This window comes from Acomys minous (assembly GCF_964271855.1).
Source record: "Acomys minous genome assembly, chromosome: 19".
Lineage (NCBI taxonomy): Eukaryota > Metazoa > Chordata > Mammalia > Rodentia > Muridae > Acomys > Acomys minous.
The window spans coordinates 42,281,876-42,307,297 of record NC_140499.1 but is presented as its reverse complement, the minus strand read 5'-3'; the positions used below and the strand labels follow the sequence as shown (position 1 = coordinate 42,307,297).

Sequence of the window (25,422 nt, the reverse complement as noted above, 5' to 3'; positions counted from 1 at the left end):
TTATAAAATTTAAAAAAACATTTATTATTATTTAGTGTGCATGTTGATGTGTCACTGTAATGCAGAGGTCCCTGTGGAATTGGTTCTCTCCTTCATGCACCTTTTCAGGGTTCCTGGGACTGAACTCAGACATCAGGCTTGAACAAGGTGAGTGCCTCCAAATGGGGAGACTTTGCTCCATCTGCCCTCAGTAATATTATGGAACCATCCAGGAGGAGAGCTGATTCCATGAGACTGATGGGTCTTGTGCAGTCAAAAGTCTGTTCATGGGAAGTAGTACATTCCACGGTCTAACCTGGATTTCTAGTCCTAAATGAAATGTGTGTTCCCCGAAGAAGGGTGTCTTTTCAATAGATTTACTCAACAACTTTGCAGCAATGTACCAATTCTCTTGCTTCCCAGCTGAAGAGTACTGCAAGATATTTCTCCTCTAACCGCAGTTACTGCCAGTTGTTTCAAGCTTACTGAGAAGAGATTCATCTACAGCTAAAAAGCTATTTGAAACTGACTCCTGCTGGTAGAAGGAAAACCCTATGCTCAGGAAGAGTTGGCCAACAGAAAACTCCAGTTTTTAAAATGTGCTTTTCATTTTCTTTTGTTATTTTCCTTGTTTGTTATTTACTATCTTTTAAAAATTGTTTTGACTATTTTTCAAGAGACAGACAGAGGTAGGGGGAGAGAAAAGTGGGGAAGATCTGGAAATTTTGGAAGAACGGAACAAATATGATCAAATACACCATAGTTTTAAAAAAAGCCAATAAAAAGAATCCTGGAGGGGCTGGCAGATGCGAACGCGGGGTCCTGTACATGCTCGGCCAGGGGTTTTCTACCAACCGACAGCTCCTGCCCTGAAGTGTTCCTTAACAACGGGGAACAACAGGGGAGAGTTTGGGCTCTCTGAGAAGATACATAATCAAATATTTGAATAATTATAAATTGACATTTACCAATCCAATAAATTTCTAGCTTAACACTTTTCCAATTTTTGATTTAAGAATGTTTCTTACTAAAGTTATCATATGTGGTTACTTTATTTTTGAATATATTTATAATTCTATATTTAACAACTAAAGAGTTTGAAAATGTAATAAAAATTAGCATTCTTTGTCACTACATACTGGTACTTGAAGATTCCTTTAAAATAAAACAAAGGAGCCCAAATATAGTTCAACTGAATAACATTAACTGCACTTAGTGGGGGGAAAACTGCGCACAAATACTGAGTTCTCAAGCAGTTTTGTGACTCAGGTATGCCGTAACTCTGAAACTATTGTATGTGCATACAGTTAAGCACATGAGTAGAAATACAAGGATGATGTGGGAGACGACAATGAAAATTCTGTGGTATGGAATGGTACTAATATGGATCATGCTTTTAAAAAGCTATGTGTGTGAACTTGTGCACGTGCTCATGTGTGTGTGCACAAGCACATATTTCCACGCATGGTGGTACATTCTTGTCAACCCAATATTCCGGAAAAGGATAAAGAATGAAAACAAAAAACAAAATCAAAACAAAACAAAAACAAAACCCCTTGACAAATACATATTTATAGGTTCCATATAAATTTTTACATCTATCAAGCTCTTATCTTACATAATATGAACTGAAAATTCCTAGCGGTAAGGAAGTCATGAAAATGAGTCAGCAAGATGGCTCAGTAAGTAAAAGCACTGTTGCACAGCCTGACCACCTGGGTTCAGTTCCCAAAAGCACATAAGGTGGAAGGGAGAAACAATTCCAGAAAAGCTGTTTTCTGACCTGCACACGTTTGCCACAGCACACACACAATAAAACGAGATCCTGCCCATAAGAAAAGAAAACATCATTTAAATGTTAAAAATCAAACTCGTTATTTTCTGAGGAACATGGAAAATTAAGTACAAGGAGGTTTATTAATTTATGTATTACATTCATTTATGCTTAACAACAACAACAACAAAACCAATTGGGAGTCTGACCTCTCCTTCCATTAAATGGATTCCTAGGGTAGCATGAGTCAAAAGACTTGTAGTATTGTGTTTGCCTACTGAGCCATCCACATGCCTAAAATTTTCAATTAAGTAATAAATTAAAGGGGAATTTAAAAAGTTTACCTTGACACTATAATATCATATATCCCTTTGATATGGACTACTAATTGATACAGAAACAGGTGTTTCAATGAACATTTTATTCAGAGTTTTTATGTCCTAAATTACTTATATCATTACTAAGTGATAAATAGAATATTGGAAACAGTCTTCAGTGATGACAATTACAAGGTCAGTTACTTATTTCTGACACTGCTAAGGCTTTTCTAATTAAGTTAAATAGCTTTTAAAAAATTAATCTCTTTAGGAATATTTTGAAATATCTAGGGTTTCTCGGGTCCCTTCAGTTGGTAAAAGAAAAACTTTCAAACTCTGAAATTTCTGTTAGTGAAAATGAAGCTGCCAGGTGAGGATGAAGTAACCAGAATGCATTACACACACACACACACACACACACACACACACACACACACACACACACACACGTCAAAGAACAAAATTAATTTTAAAACATGAGGCCGCCTCTTGCCACTGTTCTCCTTTTGTGGAAGCAGATCAAAAGTACATTAATAGTTAACAAAGCGAGAGTATGATATAGGAATGAAGCTTCTCAGTTTTAAAAGTACTTAGACTGTATTTACAAAAGATCACTGCCATTAATTATTCAACATTTGGATTTGACCAGAAACCAGAGCATGAGTTTATAAGGCTCTGTTTAAATGAACTACTTAATGCTATTGTGAACACTTTGTCCAGTCAACTCAGGGAATTGTTATAAAGGAGATTTTCCAATTTTTAAAATCAATAGACAGATTTTAATGCTAAATCAGTTTAAGTTTCATTTGTTCTTTAAAAATGCTTGCTCAAAACAAAATTGTGCATCTCAATTATTTTATACACTAAAACTCAATATAGTTTAAAGCAATGCATTATTCATAAAGAAAGACATTAGGAAAAACAAAGCTGTGCACTTCTTTCAAAGCTGTTAAATGGCTGAAACACACCACTTTATACATGCAATATTTGATGGAGCTTTTCTTAAAACACGTGCTTGTTTTCGTCAGATCAAGATATGCCAAAAATTCTACACCAAATTTTGCTTCTAATTAAAGCAATCATCAATCCAAGGATTGTCATTCATTTTATTTCATCTCTACATCAAAAAAAGTAATTTAAAAAAATTTAATTCCCTTGAAATGGTAAGATAAATGAAAAGGTAAGTGCCTCCACATAATAACAGTAGGCTGGGCCTTTGGGAAATGGCTGACTTCCTCAATACAAGGTATTCAAAACTCATCCAAAAGTGTTCATTTAGGATGCAGATATCAAAGACGATGCAAATGTTCAAGAGGAACTTAGAGCTTACCAGATGTTCTAGTCCAGCTTTGATGTTTCCAGAGTCCCTAGAAAAAAGAATAATAAAAGTTCTAAATAGCTGCTAAACCCTTGTCTGCTCTAATTTATGTTTACCTGGGAATGCCTTATAAATCCTTATAATTTTAATTTCTCTTTACTAATGTTCATAATAACTGTTTTTAAGGAAAAAGTTTCCACAGAGGACATTTTTTTCAAAGTAGTATTACCTTTAAAAGCTTTCTCCTAACAAAAAAATTCCTACTTCTTTGTCAGTTGAGAACAACAACAACTGTCAGGCACATGCTTGGTTTAGCGTTCGCACGATGAGCTTTCTTTACAATATCGCTTTATGATCTGAAAACATTCAGCTACAAAGTTTCCCTCCCACATGGACTCCTAAACTGCATGCTTTTGAGTACACAGGGATATGACAAAACACTGACAAGTGATTTTTAAAATACTATTTAGTTTTACTATAAATCAAGATCTGTAATTATTATATGGAGAAAATATCAACAAAATTTCAAATATAATATATTTAATATCTTGGTTTTGACTATTAAAGAAACTGCTGGTGGAACTAAAATAGGTATACAAGTTGTAAAGACAATTTAGAAACTTGATGAAGTATGGCAAATATGTGGATTTTAAACAAATACTTTTATTTTTCAATTTTGATAATTACATCATTTCCTCTTTCCCTTTACTCTGTCCAGTCCTGCCACACAACTCTTCTTGCTTGCCTGCAAATTCATGACCTTGTTTCATTAATTGTTTTACATTCTTATATGTATATGTGTATTCATTTGTATTCCTAACTATAACTTGCTCAGTCTGTCTGTGTTCAGCGCTGACCATTTGGGGTGCTTTCCCTGCAAAAGACTATTTCTCCCACTTTCAGCATTGCACAGTACTAGTACCACATAGTTCTCTGGGTAGGGTCTTTCTCCATCCACTCTGGCAAGTCTGGCATTGTGCTTGTTCAGTTCACGTCTAAGCAATCCTGTTGGTGAGGCTTCATGGGCATAGCTTCGGACATGACTACAAGACATAGTTTCACTGCAAACTCCTGATTCTCTGGCTCTTAAACTATTCCTACCCTTTCTTCTGCAATGCTCAATGGCCTTAATGTGGACATAGTTTTGTCTATTTGGACTGGGTTCTACAACTCTGCATGCTGACTGGCTGCGGTTTTCTGTAATGGCGTTTCTCTGCTGCACAAAGAAGTTTCTTTGATGAATGGTGAGAACAACTGTGGATATAAGGATGAATATTTAGAGTGTAGTTAGGGACTCTACTGGTTTAGTAGAGTTGTGGTTTATAGGTTCTCCTCCCAGATTCATGACCTCACTCTGTCTGAGTAGTTGGCTAGGTTTCCAGTACCAAGCATAATTTCCCTCTTGCTGAGTGGGGCCTAAGTCTAATTAGAGACCTGTTGGTTACTACCAGGTATATGTGTGTGCCACAGCTGCACCCATGTGCTTATTGTGACATGCTGGTTATTATTGTGGCTCATAGGCATCATAGTTGAGTAGTACTATGGGGGTTGTTTCCATCCTTTAGAAGATTGCTTGGTACCTTCTGGTACCAACAAAGTTAGTGCACAGGGCATTCAGCTCCGTTCCAGATTAGGGGCCTCTGGCCCTAAGGCGTAAGTGCATGGGAGAGGCTTATACGTAAAAATATTTTATGTATAAGTGTATTAAAAGCAAGGAATTCTGGAAATTTGTGGACAAATGGATGGAACTAGAAATGATCATAATGAGTGAGTTAACCCAGAAGCAGAAAGACTCAAATGGTATATACTCACTTATAACTAGACACTAGCCCAAGGGACATGCCCCATGAAAGTCTTCACCTACCAGGAAAGTGGGATAGATGTGAGGACATCCTATTGGGACTCTAGCTGAGAGAACTACGGGAGAATGGGGAAATAGAAGGATCCAGAGGGTCCTAGAAACCTACAAGTAGAACATTATGACGGGCAAATCTGGGCCCAGGGGTTCTGCTCAAATTATGGCACCAACCAAGGACAATATGTGCAGTAAACATCAAACCCCTGCCCAGATATAGCCAATGGACAGGACATTCTCTACAGATGAGTGGAGAGTTGGGGACTGACTTTCACATGAACTCTGGTGCCCCATATTTGACCATGTCCCCTGGATGGGGAGGCCGAATGGCACTCAGGGGAAGTATAGCAGGCTACCAAGAAGAGACTTTTTCCCTATGATCATATACAGAGGGAGGAGGTCCCCCTCAGTCATAGTCATAGGGGAGGGAAATAGGGTGAAAGTGGAAAGAAGGGAGGAATAGGAGGATCGAAGGGATGGGATAACAATTGAGATGTAATATGAATGAATTTTTTAAAAAGTGTATGACCCTGTATGATTATATGTATACCACATGCATGCAGTCAGTACTCAGGGAGACAAGAAGACACTGTCAGAATCCCTGGAAAATGGAGTTAAAGGCATTTGTAAGCCACTTGGGTCTCCACAATACCTAGTAAATACTCTTAATTGCTGAGCTGTCTTTTCAGTCTCTAGGTGGAATTTTTGGAAGATCATGATCCGTATCAGTTTATTAGTGACAAACTTTGACTTTGACTTTCCTAGTCTCATCAAGCAATATTTTAGTTTCAGGATGATTACAGGTCTTAACAATTTTTTAAAAGATTTATTTTGGGTTGGAGAGATGGCTGAGAAGTTAAGACTGTGTGCTGCACTTGCAAAGGATCTGAGAATGGTTCCCAGCACCCACACCAAGTGGTTCAACATTACCAACTCCAGGGGATCTAATGTCCTCTTCTGGCCTCCATGGGCACCTGAACTAGAATGCACATCACACTCACACTCACACGCAAGCATGCACGCCCGCGCATGCACACACACACACACACACACACACACACACACACACACACACACACAAAGCTAAAAAAAGCTAAGTGTTGTAGATGTGCATGTCTGTGTGAGGGTACATGTGAATACGAGTTCCCGTGTCTACATAGTATAGAAGAGGTCCCTTAGAACTGGAGTTATAAGCAGTTGAAATTCTGAGTGATACTAATAATCATTGACTGTCCTTGTGAAAATAAAGATTTATTTGCATTTCAGTTCAATTAAATACATTAAACTTATAATAATAAAATTTGAAATAATGATTCAGATTCTCCTCTCACACTTTGCAGTAAGTTACTCTTGCCACTTATTAGGATTATGTTGACATTAGGAACTAAAGAACGGGTTTCATTAACCCTTACATTTTTACACTGAATGTATAGTTTCACTAAGAGTGCTAGAAGCATCCGAAGAGAATGGGTAAATATAAGTGCCAGGCAGCATAAGTTCTAATTTACTCTTAGTATGTTGGATTAGGCATGAAGAGTAGAGGTTAGAAGCCTTGAGTCAGCTTTAGATAGTAAGACAGAGATAGGTGCTTTTTCTGTAACTTGCTATGTCTACCAGGCTGGTGTCGAACACAGAGATCCATCTGCCACTGCCACTGCCACTGCCACCTGAGTGCTGGGATTAAAGGCCTGTCTTACCATACCCAGCTACAATATACCTTTTTAAGTATGGTTTTTGGATGGCACATCAGATAGAAAAGTAGGTATTATTATTGGCACATCCCTTTGCTCACTACCAAACACAAGCAAATATAATCTACTAGAGCCTTGGCTATCCGCTAGCCTTAATGATTATCACCTAAGTACATGTTTTTTCTGTTTTACAGGTAGTCCCTTATTTGAGCTCATCCTCTCATGAACAGCTTCTTGATGCTACAACATAATAGTGAGTTATGGGTGACTATTCAGGTAGAAAACTGTCTCTGTCATCCTCTAATTTGCAAATTAACCTGCACTCCTGGCATACTCAGGTAATCAAGATTATTCCTTTTCAAATCTCTGATGGGGTTGAAGACCAGGTATCTTAGTTTCACAATGAAGCTTATTTGTTTAGGGGTTAAGGTGCTTTTAGGTCTAGATAGATGATTTAAGATGATAATGACAAGATGTGATAGAGATTCATCTACATTTAGAATTTTAGAGGCACCAAGAGAAGAAAGATGTTTTCCTCAGGGTGTCAAATACAAACAGCCAAAACACTAAGAATGTAACATTTATATAATTTCTGATTGTGTCAGGGTTCTTCTTGCTATAGGTAGTTTATTGTATATACATGTAATAATGTAAATATATATGTAAAAAATAAAAAAAAGTTACTTTAAAAAATAGGAAAAAAGAGAAATTACTGCCTCAGCTTCTCAATGAATCTCAATGGCTCCTGCCTCCTTCAATGTCAATGTAGCTTTCACGACAAAGTAAAATGTTTCTAACATGTATTTTCTTAACACATGTATCTTGCTAAAGCTACATAACATGGAAAGTGATAGTAACAGCCAAGGTGGACAGGCTATTAATCTAGTTTTTACTCATAATGAACTACTTGACCCCACACATACACCCCAAATGTTCCTTTCTCTTAGTCTCACCCAATTCCTATTTTGCTAACAAACAACAAATAAAAATCAAATTTTCATGACTCCTAAACTATGTTTCAATGGAAGAAAACTCTCTTACCAACAATACCGAGTTATTCCAAAATGTCCCTATAACAACATGAACATGTCCCATGACAGAATTTATTATAAGTCACTACAAACGTTCATTTAGTTTCCCAATTAAAGCACTATAAAGACAACTCCTTGACAAAATACATTAAATTTTTAAAAAGTAATTTATATTCCAGCACCTACTTCACAATATATGAGTCACAGCACATGAGCAGGTCCAAGCATCTGGAAGCTACAGTTTAGGTCTCTGAGCAGCCATGCTCTGGCCACCTAATCTTAGCTACTTTTCTATTGTGGTGGTAGACACCATGATCATAAGTGACTTGGGGAGAAAAGGGCTTATTCTCTCTTACAGCTTACAGTCTATGTTCAGGGAAGTCGGGGCACAACTGGAGGCAGGAACCTGTAGCCAAGACCTGAAGCAGAGGCTATGGAGGGCTGCTGGTAATTGGCTTGTTCCCCAACCCTTCTCCACCTGCTCTCTTAGACACTCCAGGACCACTCACCCAGGTACGCCACCACCCACAATGGACTGGGCCCTCCCACATCAATCGATAATTAAGAAAAGGTACCACAGGATTGACAATAAGTCAATCTGGTAGAGGCATTTTCTCAGTTAGGGTTCCCTCTTCTCAAATGACTCTAAACTGTGTCAAGCTGACAAAATCACCGGTACACATCCTATCACAAGCCACACCAAGTGCAGGGGTTGCCACTTGTGACGAGGTTACCTGCGATAGTATGTGTGAAAGAGTCTGGGCGTATGTGTGAACACATGTGGAGTGAGTGGTTATTCTGTTTTTGTTTTCTTAACTCACAGCCAAGGGCCTGCCTCTGTTTCTGGAGTGCTGAGGTCAAAGGCATGCAGTGTGTTTTTAAAGAAGACGGGCATGACTGAAGCTGGACGTCAACAACAGTCTTACGACTTCAACTTTCAAATAACCTAGACTAACCTGCTAGGGAAGAAGACACTTCTCCAAAAGCATTAAGGAAAAGCAAAGTTCTAAAGTGTGCTACTAACATGATCAAAACTACCGAAAGGTTTCAAAACAGTATTAAAAAATGACAAGACAAATCAGAAATGGAAACCTTACTGCCTATTTATATATATCTCATCCTCAGTTTTCTTCTAAATTTTATACTAAAATTCTCCCCTAAAAACACAGATAATGCAACATGAGTGTATATATATATATATATATATATATATATATATATATATATATATATATATATATATATACACATACACACACACAATATCTTGGTTCTAGAAAAAGAATATCTAAATTTGAATTTAAAATCTATTATAAAATATCCATAAAAACTTAGTGATTCATCTCCACTGAAGCTGCACATATGTAATTAAGGAAAATTCACAACAAAATATAAAGATAATTAAGACACAGAAGTTTTTTTTAAAAAAGAAAATAGACTAAAATGTTTATGAAGGTCTTTTATAAACTATAAGGTGCTACAGAAATATGTTGTGGTAAGTGACATTTAGTACAAAAGACTTAAAAGTCATTACAAAAGTCCTAATGACGAGAGAGAGGGGGTGGGAGGACAGACAGAGAGAGACACTCCAAAACACCGATAAAGGGGCCTTGCCACAAATGGTATAAAAACCTGTCCTCTTAGTGGTCTGTCTCTTGGGTTGTCCCTGTCATGACTTCATCAATATTTGTGCAACTCCTTTTGCCCTGTGCTGAAAGCCGACTTAATTCAATTATAGGTCTCAAAACTGATAAAATGGTCCTGAAGTGGAAAATGGGAAGAGATTATTGGCAAATGAATAAAGATTTGTATCGAACTAACACACAGGAGTACAGCAGGTCTTTTTTTTTTTTTTTTTTTTTTAATCATTCTCTGTCTTAAATCTTCTGGGAACCATGAGTTTCCCTTCCCCTCATGCAGCACATCGATTTCTGAATTAGACTGCAATATTAAATAATTAATATACTTGCCATGATTGATGTTCTGCATTAGTTGAATATTAGGTTATCAATCAAAATCCACTTGGTTTAATGTAATAATATTGAAAAAGTGTCACGAGTTGTTCATCCAATTTGTAGTTGAGGCAGCACAGATAGTAATGTTGGTAGAACAGGGCCCTAAAGCAGGAAGTGCAGTCGCTACATTATGAGGCAGACATGGTGAACTAAGCCTGGCAGCTGAGGGTGTCCGGAGTAAACCACATGTACCCACTGTCTTAATCATCGAGAAAGGGGCATGACAAGAAAAAGTATAATAAAAGTAAAGTGTTATTTTACTTTTGTTGCAAAGAAATTTCATTGTTTTGCTAAGAGAAATATGTTGGAAGTCCAGAAACTCTAGATAAAGCCTGTTTCCTCTTACACAATACCTAAACAAAAGCCTGAGAATTTTTGGGTTTTGTTGTTTTAATCTATCTGCTCATAAGGAAGGGATCAATATTTATTCATTTTCTCTCTCTCTCTTCCCCCCTCTCTCCCTCTCTCCCCCTTCCCTCGCCCTCTCAGTAAAAATTTTACATTACACTCTTGTCATGAACTAATTACACTATTCAATTTTAAAGGGTTAATCCAGATCTCTCTAAGGATAGAAAAACAACAATCAGAGCTAATTTTGTGCTTTCTCTTTCATAAAGCCAAATCTACATGAAGAGGTTGTTTTGTTTTGTTTTTTGGGCAGTTTGGTTTTCTTGTACATGATAGTAGTCAAAGTGTATAAAAGCATATAAACAACAAAATTTAAAAATTTAGATTTTCTATCTGAAACAATAATTGACATATATTATATGCCTAATCTTATTAATGAAAAGTTGAAAATTCAAAAATCTAAACAAAACCTGACTTAAATTTTGGCTCTATAAATTAAAAGTGTACTATCTTTGTTAGGTTATATCTCAGCTCATTTTCACATCTTAAATTCTAATCTCTGACTGAAAAAATAATCATCATATAATAATGTATAAATCATGGGCTAAATACCAGTGACACTATGACAAATGAATCTTAGGTATATCACTTTCAGAATGAGACATATCTCTATATATGTTTTAACTCTTTTCACCACCTTGAAATCTATCTCTACTTAATGTTAATGAAAATGAAGCCGTTCTTAGTTTAAATATGAAACAAATACAAACTTTAGTGCAGTTCACAAACATCCAAGAGAAGGGACCCCAATATTTCTTAATTAATACGCTAAACTACATGCCCCAGGAAAAACTAACAGAATTTACTCCTAGTAGATATGTTCTAAAAGAACTATTTTTTAAATGTTTTCAAACACATGAGACTTGGAACAGAAAGCACCCTGGGATGCAGTCGGGGAAGGGTTGCTTATTGAGCACCACCATGCTCTAAAGAGTTAATAATCACAACACAAAATGATCAGGAATATTGAGACATGGTATCTATATCTAGATACTTAGAACTGCACTGTCAAAACAAAGATAATATGTAAAGCCCTTAATGTCCAATCCAGTTAGGAAAATCTATGCTTTGTAACCTACTTGACCTATTTTCTACACAAAAGACAAACATTCCTCATAGAAATCAACCCGCTTTACCCCTGAGGTTACATATAATTCACTATGTTTCTCAACACTTTGTTAAAAGAAGTCATGGCCAGTCATCTGGATATAGGTGAGGTGGCGACCCACTGACCATCACATCACTCTTCTCAGCCTATGTCCTTGACCTAGTTTAAGAAACATTCAAAGAAGAAGAGTTTGTCATGTGCATTAGATTGTCTGGGAAAGGTTTCAACGGAAAGGGTAGCACTGGCTGGACCCTGGAGGACTGATTACGCTTGGGTAGACCAAGTAAACAGATGAGAGAACAAGCTTGAAGGCTGAGCATGAAAAGTGGTGAAGTACGGAGAGTGATCTGCCCAAAGAGGATGCACTAAAGGTTATATAAATTTAAATCCTTGATACAAAATAATTTTATTATGTACGTTTTCAGGCCCATGATGTATAGGTCTATGTATTGTCCATTACAAAAGAGTTTTACAAGCCTAGAAAGCATGTAGAGGTTAAAAGCTACGTTTCTTAGCCAGCAAGTTTATCCTGGTGTGGGACTGCAAACACAAAGTGCCATATGGGCTAGAAGTGACCTTGCAAACAATAAATGCTCAGTACAGAGAAATTCAAAATCACATCTGGTTCTAACTAAGAATAAAATAAAAGGCACCTGAATATCACCAGCCAGTGATAATAGCTTCAGTATGTTATAGCTTTTCAAGATGTTTTTATGCAACACATAAATACAATTATTTTCTTACACAAATGAGATCATCAGGCTTAATTATATGGATTAAACAATTTATTACTTAATATTATACTGTAAACATCCCAAGTATCAAAGATATCTCTATATGTAAGATTTTAAATGTTTCTATCTTATTCTGTTCACTTATAAACATTTCTTCTTATTGGACATTTGAAATGATCCTTATTCTTATTAAAAATAAAACTGATCTGTAAAATAGTTCATAATTTCCATAAATAATATATTAACTTTTGTAGTTTTAATTTACTTTGAGGCCCCAGGTATAAGAAATTTCAGAAAAATAAATCAATATTCATATTACTTAACCTAAACAATTTATATTCACTTGTTATACTTATGTAACTGTCATTTAAATCCAATTTCTACTTTCAAAAAGTTCACTATCATTGAATTATTATATTCCCAAAAATGTCATAAAAGTACTATCTGCCAAAATGCATGACTTGTGTCAGCAATCCCCAAATAGTTATATAATATAAACTATTGTATTCAGCTGCTAGAATTGAAAGGAAATGTAATACTTGTAATTTCAAAAATCTTAGCATATCAATAGTGATCAGTCAATTCTTTGATTTTTAATGTATTTTGATGCTGCTTTCTTCCATTTGCTGTTTTTCCATTTAAGCAATCTGGTAAACTCCCATAAACTGAAACTCAAATTGAACTCTTCATCAAACTGAACTCTTCAGCTTAGAAGTCTTTTTTTTCTTCCTATGTCTGTAGGAGCATATGCTTGCATGTGTGTCTTCCTCGAGTGCTCTCTGCCTTCTTTATTAAGTCAGCCCACATACATGGTTTTTCTGTCTCACCAACCTGCCCAGAGGACTTCATCTCCACCTGCAGAGTGCTGGCGACAGCTCTGCCCACCTACAAGGTGAGGACCCAAACTCCAGTCCTCAGGCCTGCACAGCACACACGCACTTCAGCCATAGCCCTGGCCCTAATTGCTGGGTTCTGCTTGGTTCTGCTTAAGTCTTTGGAATGCTTAGCTGCAGTCATACTACCGGCCTAAGTGAACTGATTTTCTTAGAGATTCAGCATCTAAGGGAACAGAACGTATTTGTCAAGCTCATAAGTACTTTGCATTAATTAACTAATTTAAACTTTAATGGCCTAAGATAAAAACAGTTAATAATTCTATTTATATATAAACAAATGAAGCTTAGAGAGATTAAATAGGTCATACAATATACATTTCAGATAGAAAAAGGGAGATTTGAATTCAGGCTGCCTGAATTTTGTTTTGTTTTGTTTTGTTTTTCGAGACAGGGTCTCTCCTTGGCTGTCCTGGACTCGCTTTGTAGACCAGGCTGGGCTTGAACTCACAGCGATCCACCTGCCTCTGCCTCCCGAGTCCTGGGATTAAAGGCGTGAGCCACAACACCCAGTCAGGCTGCCTGAATTTTAATGAAAGTAAAGTTTATTACTATCAACCTTGAAAAACAATAAACTCAAAAGTGAAATAAAACTTTGGAGTACTCTTCTGCTTTGTCATTGGAACTAAGTTTGGGGAGAAGGCTTCAAACAGAACAATAACCCTCATTAATAGTATCACATGTTGCAGGTGCTGTGTCTGGTCATTTATAATTTATGATATTTTTACCAATATTGACAAAAGAGAAAAATCACAAGAGACTGTTAACATATGTAAAGAAAGAGTATAGTGTACAGAAAATATCTGCAAAAATCAAAATGAAAGTCATTTTGCACGTAACAAATAGGCAAAGATCTAAGAAATGATGGCTCTGCTTAATGCAAAGGTTTGAGGATGCAGGCCTATCACACACTGCCTCTAGACCAAAAGTAACATTGTCTAGAGGGTAACTGGACAAATACATCTAAATTGTTTTTTATTTGAATTTCTATTTTACTTATGTAGATCAGGAAACATTTCTACTTATTTTTCATTTTTTTTAAAGTCTTAGCAATGCACATTTAACCTTTGACCTGGCAAAGTTCTACCTGTCTAAGTTTAATGAAATCATCTAATAAACCCGCTGTATTTAATTTTCCAAAATGAAAACAAACCAAATGCCCAGTGCTGAGGAAGTAAAATATTAATATCAATATAACAGAGACTTATACAACCATTAAGATGATGACGTAATTGTATATTTTCACAAAACTATTCCTGTGGCATATTAATTTTTAAAGAATATTTCAAAATGATAGAATTCTACATTTGTTTTAAGAAGTTATATTTATTCGTGTTGTTCAGTAGGATTATCTGTTATCTAAACAGATATAAACTAAAATACAAACACTATGAGTACCTTCTATATTTATGCTAATCTTTTGTTTTCTCTTTATATAAAATGTTTGCAATGAAAATACATTACTGTTGATCCAAAATAAAAATATTACAAATCCTCATAGCAACTTTTAGAGTAATACACTATCTTTATTACGTGAACAATAAATTTGAAGCTTAGAATAAGAAAATAGATTTATGAAATAGCAGAGACTATCTGGATGTCAAGCTAGAACTCCAAAGCTAAAAGAAATGCAATGTGGTGTATTAACTAAAATGAGGCTGAGCTTATATTGAACCCACATTTTTCCTGTTCTCCACATCACTGCTAAACTTTCTCATAAATTATTTATGTGCATGCCTATTACATTCAGTATTTAAAGACCCTATTCACATTTCTGTTCAGTTTTATAGCAGCGACATTGTCTAGTACAAATGTAATCTTCCTAAATTTGCTACATGATTATATAGACACAGATGAATTCCATTTAGTTGGAGGATGGAAAACTGAAGTAGAGATAATGTAGTCATGGCCACAATACATGAGACTGGCAGAAACAGGGAACTCTCCAGTGATCTGTTTGGAAAGGTTGAAGCACCTTCCCTCCCTGTGCCATTTGTATCAGATTTGGTTTCTACTACTTCACAGCAAAGTTCCTCCAACACTGGCCTCCTTAATCAATGCCATTAAGACTTGAAGATCATGTCACTGCCTTTGCTGTAATCCATCTTCATCTAATAATTTTCTACTATTATATACAATGGATCTCTTTTCTAACCAGTTCATTTTCCTCCCAGTTATATGAATTGCTACCCAAAATAGTCTTCTCTTCCCCTTTCCATCATTAACTTATCATATTTATCGTCCATGAATCAAATATACTTCTACTTTTACTGCACACATGATGGCTTCTTACATCTCTAAATGTTCATTTCCTTTTTGACATTTACTGGTTAGGTATCATCACAGTGCATCCTCTTCATAAGGTGATCCGGAAAGGGGGAAATCTAATGCTTTAGATGGAACCCAAAGAGACACTGAACTTGTTAATCAGCAAAGTGCTGTGACTCCTGCCTAGACCCTCACAGAACATGACTGAGACTCTGCATCACTTATACTCTCACCCCCACCAAGAGACTCCAGGAGACTCTTGAAAAGTCTGTTTCTCCCAATCAATTGGATTGTTCTTAGGGAGAAACTTCCCAAAGTCTAACCATGAAAGTCACAATCTTAAGTGGTTTCTATGTGTTTATTCCTCAAGGTATATGTTTTGGGAATTGTTCTGTTTTATATGACATGAATCCTTTTATTATTTTTACTATTGATCATTAATTTTGCAAATTGATGCTATCTACTGTGATGTTTCCATAGATGCATATTACATCATGCACTCGCCCACATTAAACACTGGATTAGCACAGATCCTTTTATTGGCAATGTTAACCAAATTTTAACATTCACATGTATACATTAAAGATAAAAATTCTTAGAACTTGAGCTATAAAGGTTAATTAAATCAGTTATACATATGTATCACTAACATTATTATCTACCATTCATTGAGTCAGAAATGAAAGATCATTGGAAGGCACTCACCCTCTTATTTAAGCAAAGAATGATAACATGATTGATATTATATCATTTAGCCTCTGTAACCAAAATGTAATGAGTTCCTTTTACAAACATTTTTCCTAAAAAGTTATTTGCTACACATAGAAGGGTAAAACAAAGACAATGATGTGGTCTTCAAGTGTGATATACAGACAACTGTATCCACAGTTCAACAATTCTAAGAGTATTAAAATACTTTAAGTTGTAAAGGAAGAAAACAATTTTTCTTCAATATTCATAGGTTCTTCCTTGAAATGGATATATATATATGTGTGTGTGTGTGTGTGTGTGTGTGTGTGTGTGTGTGTATTTTACATACACACAGGATATATTTAAAGAGATGACTTTAAACTCTAGCCACCAGAGATTGGAATAGGCGAGACTCTAAGTGAGAGAAGTATGGGAGAATAGGGAAATGGAAGGATCCAGATGATCCTAGAAACCTACAAGAAGAACATCATGATGGACGGATCTAGACCCAAGGGGCTCTGCTTAAGCTACTGAACCAACCAAAGACAATACACGCAGTAAATATTGAACCCCTACTCAGATCTAGCCAAGGGACAGGACATTATCCACAGTCATGTGGAGAGTGGGGACTGACTCTGACATGAGCTCTAGTGCCCCATATTTGACCACTTCCCCTTGGTGGGGAGGCCTGGTAGCACCCAGAGAAAGGATAGGAAGGCTACCAAGATGAGACTTGATAGGCTGTCACCATATGGTGAGGAAGGAGGTCCCCTTCTGTCATAGACTTAGGGGAGGGGAATAGGGTGAAAGCAGGAGGGAGGGAGGAAGGAATGGGAGGAGACAAGTAAGGGGATAAAAATTGAGATGTAATCTGAATAAAATAAAAAAGGAAAGAAAAAAAAGAAGACAAAGGAAAAAAAGAAAAAGAAAAAGAAACTGCAGCCACATAACATTTTCTAAAAAGCTCAGTGAAGATGTAAAAAAAATGGCAGAATGAGAGATGAGAGTATAAAGACTCATTACCTTCTGGTGGGTTATTTTGCAATAGGCCCATCAGATATGCTAAACATATATCTTGAATTGAAAGTATATTTAATATGCCTCACTAGTAAAACATTCTAGGTTAGCAACACAGTGTGCTGTGGTGTATATGTCTTACTGTGGCTGGTTGGACATCTGCTCCTGTCTGGCATCATGGCATGGTGCAGCACAAGTTATCACTAGCCCAGCGAAAGCAAAATTCAAGGTACTGTTTCCACTGAATGTGCACTGCCTTTCCTATTACTCCAAAGTAAAAAGGAAAGAAGGAAGAAAGAAAGTGAGTCATAAGCTAAACTACTGTTAAATCAGGACTTTCTGTTGCCTATGGTTGGGTTTCAATGATCACAGAATTTTGGCTGGGTCCAGATTCCTCAAATATCTTCCAACTTATGTCTTATTTTCTTAGTCAAGCTTTAGGGAAGAAAAAAATAGAAACACAGTATAACTCTGCATTCTTATTTTCTACCATATCTAAAACTTACTTTTGAAAAATTGATCACTGGTGTCTCTATAATAGCAAATGTAAACATAACTTTTCCCCTCAAACCTCTGTACTTCTCACAGGAATCGCTGTGCTTCCAACATTCCCTCTTTCCAAGTCTCTCTTCATCTTTAAGATTGCATCATTTGGTTTTTCTACACTTTCTAAAACTAAAACCAAAAATATAAACAAAAACAAATGCCCCCAGTTCAGTGTCCTATGCAGGTTCATGCAACTGCTGAAACTCAGCAACTGTGCAACTGCTGAAACTCAGCAACTGTGCAACTGCTGAAACTCAGAGCTTCACAGGGTTGAATTTTCTTATGCTATGCTTTATCATATCTATGCTTCCATGTGACAAAACACAGACCACTCATGAGTTCAAGACTTTATTAATACATTTATCCAGTTGCCTATTTAACATCTATCTTTCCAGGTTTCAAAACACAAAAACAAAAGGTTCTAATGGGTCCAAAATTGAATTCTGAGTTCCTTCTTCATAACCCATTCTTTCTAGTATTTTCTATTTCAGAAAAAGAGCACATCATTTACCTGATGCTAAAGCCTGTCACTTAGATATTGACTACTTCCTTACTTACCCCTCTCTCTTTCCCTGAATATAAAGTCTGTCACTAAGTCCCACAGACCATGGCTTTTAAGTATGTCAACTACCAGTACCCTACTCCAACAATTATAATTCCTGGCCTAGTCTTTCCTAATTCTCTCGTAATTATTTCCCTCAAATTTTACTTTTGCTTTGTCAACCATCTACCCCCAAATAGCATTTTCAAATACTTTCTGTGTCTTCCCACTAAAGCCCCTAGGATTTGGCAACCTAGTGAGATTACTTCCTCAGTGATTGTACTGACAGACAGATTCTGTGTCCCATGGAGCTTGGAGGCAGAAATGCAATCGTCACACAAACCTGCGATTTGCAACTAATCCATGGATACTAGTGGTATAAGTCACTAGTATGTGAATAATATTTAGGAAGTAAAATAGTACAGACACCCATAAGATAAAATAATGGGAATACAAATCTAGTTCAGGTCAAAGATGTCTTGATTGATTTACTGTCTTCTACTCTAACATGCTTTTTCAGTACGCCATATATTTAGTGTGTTCTTCTTGTTGTTGTTTTGTTTTGGTATTTTTGTCTTTTGGGTGTTTCGTTTGCTTTGATTTTTGTTGTTAAGAGAGAAAGAACAAGAAGTTGGATGGGGGACATGAGAAGGACCTAGAAGGAGTTGAAGGAGAGAAAAGAATGATCAAAATATATTTTATGAAAATTTAAAAAGCCAATAAGTAGAAAAACCTAGTAACTATTAAAAAGCACAATTGAAATAGACTAGACTCACAGTACCTTGAACTTCAAATCCATAACAAAGAAACAAGTTAAGACTTTTATAACTTAAAAACAAAATGAAAATGTATAAGCGCGTGTGCGCGTCTCTCACACACACACACACACACACACACACACACACACACACACACACACACACACACACACACACCTTACTGGTTTTATCTTTAAGTTCTATATCCACGGCTTCAGCATCCAAAGGTTTCCAAATGGCAGATTTAACTAACCAGAGACAGAAAATATTGGAAAACAATAACTGCATCTGCATTAAAGATGGATGAACATCCTTTTTGTAAGTATTTGCTAAACAATACAGTATACCAACTATTTAAACACCAACTACATTGTATTAGGTATTTCAAGTATTCTGGAATGACTTAAAGGATATGGGAAGTTATATATCTATTTCATTCAGCCATTATATCAAACTAATTTACATTGGGGAATTGAGCATCCATCAATTTGGGTGTCCTGGAACCAATCTCCAGCAGATACAGAGGTTCACCATTTTTCTTGCTTTCTTCCTTCCTCTCTTTGGTCTTTTTGGATTGAAAACCTGAATTACTCAGATTAGGGGCATGTTACTAATTTGGACGTTTATTATTAAATGAAATAGCCATGCTTTAACTGTATTAAACAATCAATAACATTTTTGAATAATTCAAAGTGGTTCCAGGTTAGAACTAACAAATTAAGAATACTAACACCACAATGTACAATTTAGATGATTGCAGAATACATTCAGGCACATTTTGCCAGTGTAGCTGGACTGAAGCTCAGTGTCCTTAGATAGCTGCCCGGGCTTATTCTCCAGCACCAAAAAGGAATAAAGAGCCAAAGAATGGAGAAATCTAAATATTGGTTTCCTAGGATAAAAAGCACAAAATTCTTTCTTTTTCCAATCTGAGTTTTTCCATCTAGTTTCCTCTCATTAAGGCTATCCTTGTATCATACACACAGCAAAGCCCTTATTAGTACTTAGAACAGTTTGCAGTGTTGCCTCTAATGCTTAGAAAAAAAACAAATAATGGTAAAGAGGGGAGAATGAGGGATGATGAAACAAACGTGGGCAAGCGGATGAATCTGAACAGGTGTCCAGTTGCTTGTCTGGCTGTTCAAAATCTCTACATGTTGCAACTTATGTCAAAATAATTACCCCCTCAAAAAAAAAAGACCCAATTCTACAAAAGTTAGCCCAAAGTTTCAAATTTTATAATAAAATTCCTTTATGTAACAAATGTCCTATTCTTTAAAAAATTCTTTTTACCTAATTACTACAGTACTTAAATTTATTAAATTTAATTCTAGCAAAAATAGCCACCTTTAAAACTTTGAAAAATATGAAATTAAAAACTTCTGCCATAAGAATAAACTCCAAGAGAAAATGCAAATAAAACAACTTTCATAATCTTTTGTTTTTTATTTGCAAGTATAAAACTGAAGAAAAACAAAAGCCTGGAACATAGCATCTGTCATATCAGAATATAAAAAGATGATCCTGGCACAAAATGAAAAAGCTCTAATTCATTTGCAAATCAAGCCTGCCGGTTCCATTTCAAGCTGGCGGTAACTGTCAAGAGTTAACAAGATAATCACTTTCAATCCTGCCTTCAATGGTACATTACACTGTTATTCCATTCAATAAGGCCGTTCTTTGGGGCACTAGATGAATGGTTTTCATTTCTAACTCACACAAAAAGTTGTGGGGGGAAAAATCCATGGGGCTTAAGAAAGAAATCCCTTTATGGGCATTTATCTGCCGGTACTTGCTTTTAGGCAAAAATGAGATATTCTGAAACATCAGTGTCCATTCACTTCCTCTATTCCTTTAGGCCCTTAATCTGTTTTTTTTTTTAAAAAAAAAAATGGCATATGAGAAAAGTACAAAACGAGTTTCATTTTTTTAAATCGCACAAAACAAAAATTCTCTATTAAAATGATGACATGCAAATTCAACACTATTCTATCCAAAAGGCTGATATGAACCAACCTTCTTCCTACCTTATAAGTCAAATGACTTTTGTATACTGCTATCTTATACTTTTAGTAAAGTCTGGGTACTCAAACTTTCATATTTACCTTCTGTAGCATTTACAGTATTTATCTTTAAAAGGATAATTACTTACACATACACTACACACACACACACACACACACACACACACACACACACACACCACATACATGCACCCCTTTCCAGATCATTCCTAGTTCAGGGAAAATGAGTTGTAGTTAAGTGCTTATTTAAAATGTTTTTTGGATTTTTTTTTTTAACCAAAAATATTGTAAAGGTTTTGGTATTTCATGATTTACCTTATTTTCACAAGCAAATGTTATAATGAATATAAGTTGTTTTTCAATATTATTAAAATATGTATAAAATAACCAATAGGTTTCGCTTTACACAAAGCAAAACAGAAAGCTTAAAGACTTAAACATACCTATTACAAATACACAAATAGATTGCCTTTATATTACTCTCTAGGATACAGAAAATAAAGAACTTTTAAAAATCTTTTTCCTAACTGCTCCTGTGTTGATCTAAATCTATAAATTCACAGTGTCAAAGCATAAAATTATGGGCACCATCTGTTTAAGAATTACTACATATATTGAGGTCTACTTAATAATAGCACCAATCTTTCTTTATCCACTCCCTCACCTCAGAAAATAACATTGCCATATATTTCCAGTATATTACAACCTCTGATAGTTCTTTTTATCATTATTTATGAAAACCTCTAACATTTAACCAGCAATATACTCATTATTGAATATTTTTCAACATTTTCCATCTTTGGGATAGAAACATTTTAAAATTTCATAGTTCAAGCTTTTAGAAATCCTTATAAAATCATCAATTAGTTTATATTATAATCAAGGATTTAAGAAACCGCAGTACTGAATACTTATGACTAAAAAGAGCATGAACTGAAATTTTAAAACTCAGATAACAATATATTAGACAGCTTTCTGTATTAAGTCAGGCTCTTACAGTTTTCCAAATTATCTTTCATTTATCATTAATCCTCCAAAAGGTAAAAACCATCCTTATTCTTAAAACAACAAAAAGGTACAGTAAAATGGATAAGTAAAATGATTTTTAAAAGTCTCATAGTATCAGATACACTTGATCATTTATATTTATATTTTAAATTAATATCTAGTCTAAAATGTGTCCTTGTGAACAAATTATAGTAAATCTGTATACTTTAAAAAGCCCTTATAAAATTTAAGCTCTGTTTGAAAACTAATAAATGTAAAACATAAATGTCTAGTGTTTAATCTACTAAATTAAGAAAAGTTTATATGATATGGTGTTATAAACTCACAGTAGAAGTCAGTAAATCTCATTACACCAAATGTTGTACTTCCAGTAACAAGTTAAATATAGCATTCAAGTAGTCAGTAGTATAGTATGCTCAATAAATTATGTCTGAAACACATGATTATAATGTGTAATTTAAAACCAATTGGCAACACTAGAAATTGCTAAAAGAAAAAAAAAAAGAAAGAAAAAAAGAAAAAGAAAAAAACCCACAATTTGTGGACACAGAGCCGCCTGTAGACCGCAATTCTTAGAGCTTACCACTGTGGGTTAGATGGCACCCTGGGCAGACAGTGGTCACCTATCATTGGGGGACCGAGGCGTTAGTTTGGTCTTATGATTACAGTTAACGCAGGAGGTAGAAGTGTCTCATCGCTCAGCTTCAAGCTGTCCAGCTGCAGCCTCTTTCCTCATTAGATCCCTGGGGTTAGCTTTAAACAAGCAAGACACAAAGGAAGCAGGGAGGATGAAGCTTCACCTAAACGTCAACAACTGTAACAGCAATGAAGGGTATTCGAGGAACAGCAAAACTCTAGCAGGAAAGCCTAATGAAGAGTTGACATGGATGACACCAAGCAACCTGATGTTCTGAATTACGTATGTATGTATGCTGATCCTCCACATCACATGTTTATGTACATAGTTTGGGAAAGATGGTGCAGACCTCATCCACGGCAAGCACAAATTCTACCATGCAGCTAGTCCTCTACCCCGACAATTACAGTTTAGAGCTGTAGAAATATACATTTGCAAATTAAAGCTTTGCTTTTGAAATGTGATAAATAAAGTTCTCTACAATCTTTCAACATAATATGTGAATACCTATTCCAGGGAGAATTTTTCTGATATAAATTTTATTTTACATCTCAATTAAATAAATGTAATAAAACATTACAATTATCAGCACTACTACTTCTACTACATAAAATAGCTACTTTTCACTACAGCAAAAACATTTATTTGAATTACTGAATATTTAACAATAAACTAAATTTTCAAAAACTGGTTTCTTTTAATCTCTTCAGCTGAAACAATTATTCACATATTACACTAAAAACTAAGACATGTAGTTGTTCTTGTCCTCACTTCTTCAGCGTATCTAAAGAAAAAAAGGAGGCATTTCACAAGGCAACTCCTTAAGATAATAAAATAATAAATCTTTTTACTCAACATAAACAACAGCAAATAGAAAGCTTACTAGTCAGGGAAAACAAACTTCATTACAAAATGAGAAAGGAAGGAGGAGGATAAACTTAATTAACAAGCACAGAAGAGACCATTTTAAACGCTTCCAGAATTTAATATGATAAAACATCAAACAGACTCTGGAACATAAATTGATTTACATTAATTTAACACATAAACTGAGGCTGGACAGATGGCTGTGTGGTTAAGAACACTTTCTGCCCTTGCAGAGGAATGGGCTTGGTTCCCAGTACCCACATGGTGGCTCAAAATCCTCTGTGACTTCAGCAGTGGGGGATATCCAGCACCATCTTCTGGTCTCTCTGAGCATCACATATATGTGGTGCATATACATATTTGCAGGCAAAACACTTATACACATAAAAGTAAATCTTAAATAAAATTAATGAAACCATTTTATCATTTTATTTAGAAGCATGTCTGAATACCTAATCACACCTAAAACAAATCAGCCATTAATGTCTATAATTTAGAAAATATTCATAAAAAATTAAAGTACAATTAAAAAGATAAATAAATAATAAGTACAAAGTAATTAGGAGTTCATCAAATAATAAACAAAGTAATTGAAAGTTCATCAACATAAATAGCTGGTAATTTGACTTATCAAACACTCAATCCTAATATATTTAAGAATTAAGAAATAAAAGCCAAAACAATTTAATTATTATTATGTCTACTAGAATAGTAAAACTTTCCTTGAAATTATATCATTCTTTCAAGATGGTTATGAGGAAATGAATACCTTCAGACAAAGTTGTTGAGTATGTAGATTACCATATCCTGACATCTAACTCTTAGTTTAATCAACTGACTTATAAAAATAAAAAATAATACATATATATGTAATGATTTTTGTAAAAATACTGCATAATATGGTGTTACTATCATAAAGAGAAAAAAGAATACTAACTATTATATTCAGCATATACCTTAAGAAAGATAATCCATAACCATATATTCTACATCCATTGAAACATATTTTATAGCATGTTTTGTGACATGGGAAAAGGCTCCCAATATATTTAAGTAATATATGAGTAAGATCAATTTTACAAAAAAACAAAGACAATATTCTATTAATACTAAAATGTAAACGAGCCTTCTATTGCCTTTGCTTTTAACTGTTCTACAATTTCCACATAGTTTTGTAATGGAACATGCACTATTTTTATACTCATGTACAAATTTAAACAAAGTGTTCTAACTTGAGGAGATGAAATTTCAGCAGTGATGAAAACCTACCACAAAAAAATTAATACCCCAGCAATAGAGACACTAACCTTTTACTGTAAACTCCTTAAACAAACTCACCAGTTCTATAAGTGAGCAACTACTGGACCATTCGGCAAGTAACCATCTGTTGGAGATGGAAAACCAAAATGGTCTTTAAGGAAAATTTCATTCTAGTTTTTTCATAGCTAACTATTGTCTAAATGAAAGTCAACTCAAAAAGATACTTTGTTTTATTAATTTTTACACTTCTCCTTCATCTTATAGCAGTATATATTTATTATGTACAATCATAGGTTTATGATACTTTTATACATGTATATCATGTACTTTGATGAATTTTTAAATCCCTTTCTGTTGACTATACTCATTGGTCCCTTTCCCATTCTTCCCAGACAGTCTTCTTTCTGCTTTCTAATTTTTTTTAAAACATCAGGATTCCATATATGAGAGAAACTGTTACATTTATCTGTCTGAGCCTTGTTGCCTCCAGTATACATCCAGGGATACACATGGAAGGATAAGCTGAGATCAGGTGGGCTGGGTTCTTGATGGACAAACCACAACATGCCAGAAGCTCAGCGTGTTTATTATGCAAAGCTGAACAGGGAGGTGGAGTCTGCATACAATTGAAGGAGGAGGCAGGTGTAGCTAAGCTCAGTACCGGCATTCTCTGTAGACGAGCA

General features: G+C 35.2%; 1 protein-coding gene across 3 annotated transcripts in view; it reads right to left on the bottom strand.

The window, feature by feature from the left end:
* RSRC1 (arginine and serine rich coiled-coil 1) overlaps window positions 1-25,422 on the bottom strand; it is a 299,338-nt gene that overhangs the window by 154,326 nt on the left and 119,590 nt on the right. For all 3 annotated transcript variants that reach the window (XM_084768531.1, XM_084768529.1, XM_084768530.1), the window contains exon 5: window positions 3,401-3,437. In XM_084768531.1, coding sequence (XP_084624657.1) covers window positions 3,401-3,437 — 37 coding nt within the window. The remainder of the gene's footprint in view (window positions 1-3,400; window positions 3,438-25,422) is intronic.